Genomic DNA, 8682 nt, shown 5'->3' with positions numbered 1-8682 from the left:
ATAAATCTTATAAGTCATATTATTCCTAAATAATTTTTAATATCCACTAGACTTTTTTATGCTAAAATAGTTTTTTAGAATCCTGTTTTAATACACCCCCTTAATTGTATTATTTAAAGGTGGGTTCTTCTATATTTTCATAATAAGCAAATTGATCAGAGGATTCAATTTTCATAACCAAGTGTTATGATTGCAAATAATTAAAAATTGAAAATCTTTTGCAATGATAGAGAATAAAGTATGACAATAAATGAGCAAGCCAATACGAGATGGAGTTTACAAGCCAAATTGAATACTGCCTTCAGAAAATACACAAAAATTAAACATCAATTATCTTTTTTTATTCTTACTGTTTTCAAGATCCCAGAAAGGAAGAATGGGGGGAAAGAATGTACTGCAGACTTGTATTGATACAATAATGGAATATATTATGTTATTGGACTTTGCAGGAAGCTGCAAATATATTAAATGATGAGAATGCGCACTTGCTTTGCCCTTCAATGACTATATAAGTACCCCAAAAGTAGCACATGTGTAGATTTGCTGGATATTCTTGAAATGACAAAAAGTTCAAGGCTCTCTCATCCCTATATTAGGACCAAAAAAAGGTTTGTGTTTTTTTTTTTTAACAATGTGTCCTCGGCAGGCACAAGCTTATGCAATCCGTTGAAGGTTATATGCCACCATATCCTCAAGGGCTAAACGAAACACACTCTGAGGTAGGCATTGGAGACTTTGAATTGCAAGATCAGCTTTCTCTTTTGCTAACTCTTGTGCTCTTTCAATGCCCCCACAACTCTTGACCAAATTGATGGCCTCGTCAAGCGAACCAACCTCACTGAATTCAGACTCAATGATATCCCTCAATTTTGGTTCTTTCTCCAGTGCGAAAATCACTGGTGCAGTCAGGTTGCCCTTGGCAAGGTCACTGCCAGCAGGCTTTCCCAGTTGCTCTGCTGATTGCGTGAAATCCAATATGTCATCCACAACTTGAAAGGATAGACCAAGATTCTTTCCATATTCATACATTTTCTCAGTGACACTGCTGTCAGCACCACTAAAGATCGCAGCTCCTTTTGTGCTGGCAGCAATCAATGACGCTGTCTTGTAATAGCTCTTAATTAGATACTCATCAAGTTGTACATCACAATCAAACAAGCTCGAAGCCTGCTTTATTTCCCCACTTGCAAAATCTTTGATCACCTGCCACAGCACCAGATAGTAATGCAAAAGAACTTCAGAAAATGGAATTATGCATCTCTTCACCCTCTGCTAAGTAATTAGATTCAGGTGCATCAATCACTTGTTGAATAATGGTGTCTTAAACAGGTACAATGATGAAGCTTACCTGGCTGATAAGTTTAATGACTTCAATATTTTCAAGGTTGGCTAGATACCATGATGACTGTGCAAACATGAAGTCTCCAGCCAGCACTGCAACTCTTGTTCCAAACATTTGATGAACAGTTTTCTTCCCTATTAGTACATAGCAATCACGTTGAGTTCAAATTGAGGGAAACAGAAACAAGCAAAGGAGTTAGAAAACAAAAATTATCGTCCCTCCTTAAGAAGGTGATACATTGCTTTAGCCTAATGCCTAATACAAAATGTAAGACTCATACAGATTAATAAGTTCAATTCTCCATTATGCAATCTTAAGGGTTTTTATCAACAAAAGAAGAAGTTTATACTTTATATTACACATGATACCTATACATAACAAAATTAATGTAATAAAGCAGGAATTGAAATGTTCAAGTTAAACCCAAGCAAGATATTTAAAGATCTGTTCAATGTGTATAGTAGGAGTTAGGAGAACATATCATTTTATTCATTCTCTACTTGAATTCCCTTAAAAGGCACTAGAAACAATTCCATGAGGATGTGTTGAGAAATAATTCTCTCTTGGTTCTCAATTCTATGCTACAGATTCAGAATGGTGCTCTAGCAGCCTATCAAAAGGGTACATTTTACCAAAGCTTGCATTGTACTATGCTATTTAGGTTTGATATAATTGCTTAAACTTAAAGAGATGCACTTTGTGCAACCAACAATAATGAAGCACTTATGATTCACACTTTACCAATGTGTTCTCTCTTATACTTTTGTCCATTTTATTTTCTTTCATTTTTAAGTGGGTGGAGGGATTCTAGCAAGCATTATCTCAACAGATGATTGAAAACTAAAGTGACAGACTGAATTTTTTTATTCTTTATTAACATGTACAAATAGCAAGTCCTTTCCAAGACATCACAAAAATGAAGAAGCTTCTATTTTGCAATTTTTCCTCTTTCAGTACCAAAATCTGCTTTAGTTCTCTATTATTTTCTCACTCTTAGTCTCCTCAGTAAAGAGATATTTTTAGATAAAGTGTGTGCATAGTCTTTTCATGCAGAAAATCATCACTAAGTAAGCAAATACCAAACATGACGCAAGACCATGCATCACTGCTTTTGTACAAACATGACGTGTAAAGGAAATACTTGATCAAATAAATTGTAACATGGTTATCCCAGCTTAAAATCAAAACAACCTTATTGTATGAGCAAATTCAAAATTGCTTTATAGCATGCACTTGCCAAGTAAGACACATAATCAGAAATAAAAAGTGAAGTCAGGAAAACTAAATGAGTATACAAAGAGAAATCACAAGCCTACCTCGTCGAAGGTCACTCTCATCTAGTACATCATCATGTATCAAGCTTGCAGTATGAATCATTTCAATTATCTCTGCTAAACGTCGATGCTTTACAGTAAGTTCCCTGGAATTATCCATTTCAAAATGAAGTTTTCAACTTTTTTATTGTCATATAGAATTTTCTGGTCAGGCAAAGAACTTGTGCCCATGCCTGTGCCTGTGTTTATATGCACACACACGTGTGTGTGTGTGTGCGCACGTGCACGCGCGCAAGAGAGAGAGAGAGAGAGAGAGAGAGAATTCTGTGCTTACTTCAAGCCAAGTAACTCTGCAGTCGCCCTTGACACCAAGAACACCAGAGCTGGTCTCATCCTCTTCCCACCAGCACTAAAAATCTGCTCAGCTGCAGACATCAAAACAGGATTTTCTGCTCCAACAATCTATCAAAGAATCTTCATCAGATACATTAAAAGTTAGGCAACAAAAATCTAGTCATCACCGTTTGCAAAGCAAAAGAATCTAAAAAGCAAGAAGGTTCGGAAGACAATGTGAATGATAAGGAGTTGGCACCAGTTGACTGGATAAATATTCTTACAAAAGAAAAAGGACTAACAAGTGAGTAGTGACTTCACAATAAAAACAACTTAGAATGGCTTTTAAAAAAATTATCCAATCTCATTAACAATTAAATAAAATTCAACAACATTAATCCAGAAACATTGTAATTTGTAAACTGTATCAAGATACAAAGAAACATGTTATCAAACAGAATTGAAACAGGCAATTCAATAAAGGTTAACAAAAACAAAGAGAAAAGAACAACATGTGTCAAATCGCAGAACAAAGAAGTAGCATCATTCAAGTGCCTAAGCCCCATGTTGCCTTCCATTCAAAATAGTATACTTCTCTGGTTTGCTGAAGGCAATTTCACTCACCATAAATATAACAACAACGCGAGTTGATGAGATGGGACAGTGACAGTTACAAATCATTCATACTAAATGAAATTTTTATTGAGAGTTAGCAAAAGCATTACTCACCGACTGCAGATTTTTATTGAGAATTAGCAAATCATCGGCAACCGCTTCAAAAAACCTAGCTGGGGAAATGGGGGCTTCTGAATAACCCTTCAAGTTCAATCCTGTGGTAAGGCCTTCAATTGCATGAGTCCCCCCTACACAAAAACCAAACCAAAACTTTCAATGCCTAGTACCACAGCTTTAAGTAACCAACACCTACCATGTTTCTTCACTCAAACTGTACGCAACATAAATCACTTCTATAGTCTTATAACAAAATAGTACATGCCCTGAAATTTTAGAGTTTTACACCGTCATTCAATCACAAACGTCATAATACATGAACCTTAAAAATCATACCAATGATGATTTCTGAAAAATCATACCAACGATGATTTCTGATTGACTACCGGTGTAAAATTTTAACAATGATTTCTGACTGACAGAGAGTGTGAAATTTGTGCATAGAAATTAAACTCAAATATTGTACCATTCACAGTAGGCTGTGCAGTCTTCATAGAAGAAACCCGACATTGAGTGCTCCTCCTCTTACAACAAACCAATTTACGTCCATGGCCTCTGCCACACCCATTAGAATTATTACTATTCGCCTTGGCATAGTTCCTCACAGTGTACCAATCAAACGAAGCATTTGAAGAGCAGCCAGAGACCAAGTTTTTGCCAGCAAAATCAATGCCTTTGCCTGTGACAGACATCATTCTGACTACTTCTAAGCCAAGCCCAGAAGCGAGAAAACGCGGTTCCAATCGCAATTCACAAGACCCAGATGGAAAATGAGACTAATTTCACGTTAGGCAGCGAGGTGCAGCCATTGGAGGAAGAAAAGGAGGAGAATGGAAAGGAAAAAAAAAAAAAGAGGGTCTTTCTGGGTCACAAGTTTGAAGTGGAAAGAGGGAAAACACACACAAACGACGAGTTTAGAGTTAAGTGAGTGGATCCTAAGAGCCCACATGGGACTACGTTTCTTATCAGTTGGAGACAGTGAAATCTGTGACTCATGCTGGTTGCTTAGGACATTTGATTATGAGGATGGGTCAAATTGTCCTGTGTCATTAAGTCACAGGTCAATTTCTTAGTATAAAACACACTGAATTTAAGAAAAGTTTTAGACTTTTACTATTTTTCTTTTTACAATAGTCACATTAATGGTCATTTGTTGGAGCAAGAAAATATAGAAGGAAAAAAAGTTGAAATTCGAATTGGAAGGAAAGAAATTTTTTATTTTTTAATTTTAGAAGTCAATTTTTTTTTATTTTCTCTTCGATCAAACAAAAAAATATTTAATTATTTATATTTTTTCTTCTTATTTTCTCTCCAATCAAACATAAGATAAAATTAGAATTTATTACTTGTAAACGCTACTTATTTATTTTAATACATTTTTTTTATTCTGAGTTCTCCAAAACAAAAATTACTTATTTGTTCTAAAAAAATATTATTAATTAATATTTGTACAAGAGTGAAATTTAATAAATAAAAAATGAGACTCATAAAATTTTATAATTTTTTTTTATAAAATTCAGTTAATAAAATTTGTGTTCAAAGAATTATGTTTCTTTTAAGAGAAGAATTATGTTAAAAATAAGTTTTTTTAAAAATAAAAAAAAAGTTAAAAATACGTTATTTACCACTTCTCATGAAGTTAGCACCCCAGAGTGCTTATTCTTGCATGATTTTTAAATATGCATTTGATTGTTGTTTAATTAAATTTCAAATACGCCAAGAGTATAGATCTAAGTATTGATTTTTTTTTTATCTTGATTACAAATATCTTCTACTGAGATAATTTATGGTTGAACCACATGCTCTCCCTCCAATATTGATTGTTATAACTTCATTCTTGAATTAGAGTACAAGGAATACAGTTGTCTTGAAAGTTTGAAGAAGAAGTTTATCATCTTTAAAATTAAAACAACAAATTGAAATAAAATGTGACATCATAATTAATTTTATCAAAGAAATATATATTTATAAATTGAGTTAAATTTTCATAATTAGTATTAGTACAAACATCTTTTTAACTCTTGAAAAATTAAAAATCATTTTTTAGTGTAATTAAAAATCATCTTAAATACAATTTTTTAAGTAATTATTATTAGAGTAAAAAAATTATTATATATGACAATATATGATCAATGAGACCACAAGTATTTTTAATAGGTGATAATCATATTTGATCTAAATAAGATCATTACGCATAAAAAAATTATTTAATTGAATATTTAATATATTGCATATTCAAATTTTGAACTCGAGAATATTGGATAAGATAAAATCACACATTAGTATTTTTTTTATCAACCATAAATTAGTTGATCATCAACATGTTTAGTAGGATAATATAAAACCAACAAAATCAAGTATTTAATGTAACTATATATCTAAAATTTAAATTTAATGTCTTTAGTTTAATTAATTGGTCACAAATTCAATGGTTTCCTAACAATTTTATTAACCATTGTTATAAGAGTACTCGGTAATGGTTAAGAAATTGTGGTGAATAACGATTGGGAAATTAAAGTTGAAAGATTTTATTGAAAAATATAACATTATTAATCAGTCTTCTGCCCTAATTTTCAATAAAAAAAACATTTATATATTGATTAGTTAACTATTATCCCCAAAACACTTTCTTATAAAAATTAATTTTATTTATTTATTATTAATTTTTAATTAATAATATTATTTATGGTACAGATTTTTTTGGATTTGTTCGATAAAAAAAATTTAAGGAAAGTTGTTTTGAAGACGCATCTCTATCATTAATTAGTGTACATAGAAGTTTGCTTGTTGGATTTGCTAAAACAAGAGCCAGAAAAAACATCTACATAAGAATTTAAAGTACCCATGAAAAAACGACCGAATTTGAGTTTGAGGATTCAGCCACGTTGACATTTCTTTTAAACGACGTGATATTATTCAAGAGTACGCTGTGTCCAAATTCAAATATCGTTTGTGTGGCAATAAGTATTACAGCCAATCACACAAGGGTTCCATGGAAATGTATGAGAGATTTTTGTCTGTGTCAAACTAGTCTCACTTGTTACAAGAAGTAGTACATTAGAACAGGATTGTACAAAAGTTGAACTGGAATTGCAGTTACATTTGTAACCATCTCAACAAAAATCTGAAACTGAATACTGAATACTGAATACTGAAGAGATGGTTAGAGCTTGTTTATTTTTTATTTTATATTTTTACTACAGAAGACACATAAAATTCTAATAATAAAAAAAGTTTAATGATTATGCAATAAAAATGTAAAACACTCTTACATTATTATCTAATTATAATTCATTGTTAATTTAAAGTAATTATTATAAAATTAACAAACTTATCATCTGTGATTAAGGAATGATATCAAATATTTTTATCTCACTAATATATAATTATTTTATTCTATTAAAAATTAACAAACTAATACTAGTTTGCAAGATATAATGTAATGATAGTTTTTGTTATGCAAGCCGCAAAAATCAACAAATTAATAAATAATATTTGCTGATAAAAAAATATAAAATTCTGATATATATGACAAGTTTTTAAACACTATCAAACTTGTATATACTGCATATAACTACATACAGTATAAAAAATGAAATAAAAATTACTTAATAAAGTTAGATTTTTATTTTATTTTTTAAATTTGATTTTTTTATTTTAAAAATTAAATTTTATAAATACAATAAAAAATACATAATAACTATATTATAAGCTTGTGCATTGTAATAATTTTCTAAAAGATTATTTTTGGCATTTTTTATTTATTTTTTAATTTGTAGATAAATAAAATTATTAATTTTTAATTTATAGTAGTATATTAAATACAAAAGTAGATATAATAAATGTGAATATTACTTTTGAGTGTTCATTTTTATATTATGGATATTATTTACCATCTAATTGATTTTTTGTGTTTATAATTAATCAATTTAAATGTATTTTCAGTAAAATTAAAAAAATTTAAATTTGTTAAAATTGTGTGATTTTTTTTATCCTTTCAGAGTTATTTATTTTAATAATATTGTTTAAATTTTGAGTTGATTAATCTCATCACGACATAGTTTTCTACCTTATTTGAACATTTGGTTAATAATTTTATATATATATATATATATATATATATGAGCATGTTGAAGTTCAACTAAACCTTATTAGTTTCTGTGAACAACTAACACAAAAATAAAATACTCAAATAGTGCAAATAGGACCTTTGCACACTTTTAGGGAATGAAGAATGAAACTACTTATTCTAAAAACTCAAATCATAGATGCAAATAACAAAAAGGAAGCCATTTTTCTTTTAAAAATAATAATGTACTCATTTTCAGCCTTTGTTATTAAAGAAGTAAAAATAAAATACTCAAATTGTAGTATATAAGGAGGCAATTGATATTGAAAAAATCATGTTCATAGAATTTATGAGAAATATCATGGGCATCGTACCTCTCCAACATCAGCTTAAACATCGCTTAGGCTTTAGCAAATCTTGTAAATTTTATAACACAAATTAAAACATAATTGATAAGGTAGAACTCTAAAGACTCAAATTATGACGGAAATAAAAAGTCATTTTGATTTTAAAAAAACATTTATCGTATTTTATGTTATTATAAAAGAAAAAAATATTAATTTATAGGAAAAATAGGGAAAAAGTAGTATTTAAGAACAACATAATATAAAAACAATGTTTATCATGTAGAAGAATACAACTTTTGCTCACCTAAAAGTGATTGGAAACTTCAAATGTACTCCAATTGTATAGAAGATAGAAAGGTAGTAGAAAAATATATCTAACAATTCAGCATCTTATAAAACCCATCTAATGATTCTTCAAATGAATTTTAAATGGAACACTCTTATAAAAAAATTAAATTCTCGTGAACATGAAAAATTCTTTGCTTGAAGTAGCTATTGTTTCTTGATCTTGATTACTAATGAGAGTATTCATTGTTCCCTTATCATTACTAGAAGTAGTCATTGCTAGCATGTGTGAAGGAAGAT

The 8682-nt window shown here is 30.0% G+C and overlaps 1 protein-coding gene across 1 annotated transcript; it reads right to left on the bottom strand.

The window, feature by feature from the left end:
* Window positions 1-272: 272 nt before the first annotated feature.
* LOC114388248 (probable solanesyl-diphosphate synthase 3, chloroplastic) lies at window positions 273-4588 on the bottom strand. The gene is made up of 6 exons (XM_028348646.1): window positions 4148-4588; window positions 3679-3812; window positions 2951-3078; window positions 2659-2762; window positions 1349-1476; window positions 273-1203 (listed from the first exon to the last, which is right to left on the bottom strand). The coding sequence occupies exons 1-6, from the start codon at window positions 4374-4376 to the stop codon at window positions 655-657; spliced, it is 1272 nt and encodes a 423-aa protein (XP_028204447.1). The 5' UTR covers window positions 4377-4588; the 3' UTR covers window positions 273-654.
* Between the last annotated feature and the right edge of the window lie 4094 nt (window positions 4589-8682).

The sequence above is a fragment of the Glycine soja genome, chromosome 15, assembly GCF_004193775.1.
Source record: "Glycine soja cultivar W05 chromosome 15, ASM419377v2, whole genome shotgun sequence".
NCBI lineage: Eukaryota > Viridiplantae > Streptophyta > Magnoliopsida > Fabales > Fabaceae > Glycine > Glycine soja.
Note: the sequence above shows the minus strand (reverse complement) of the source record. Positions and strands in the feature narration are given on the sequence as shown.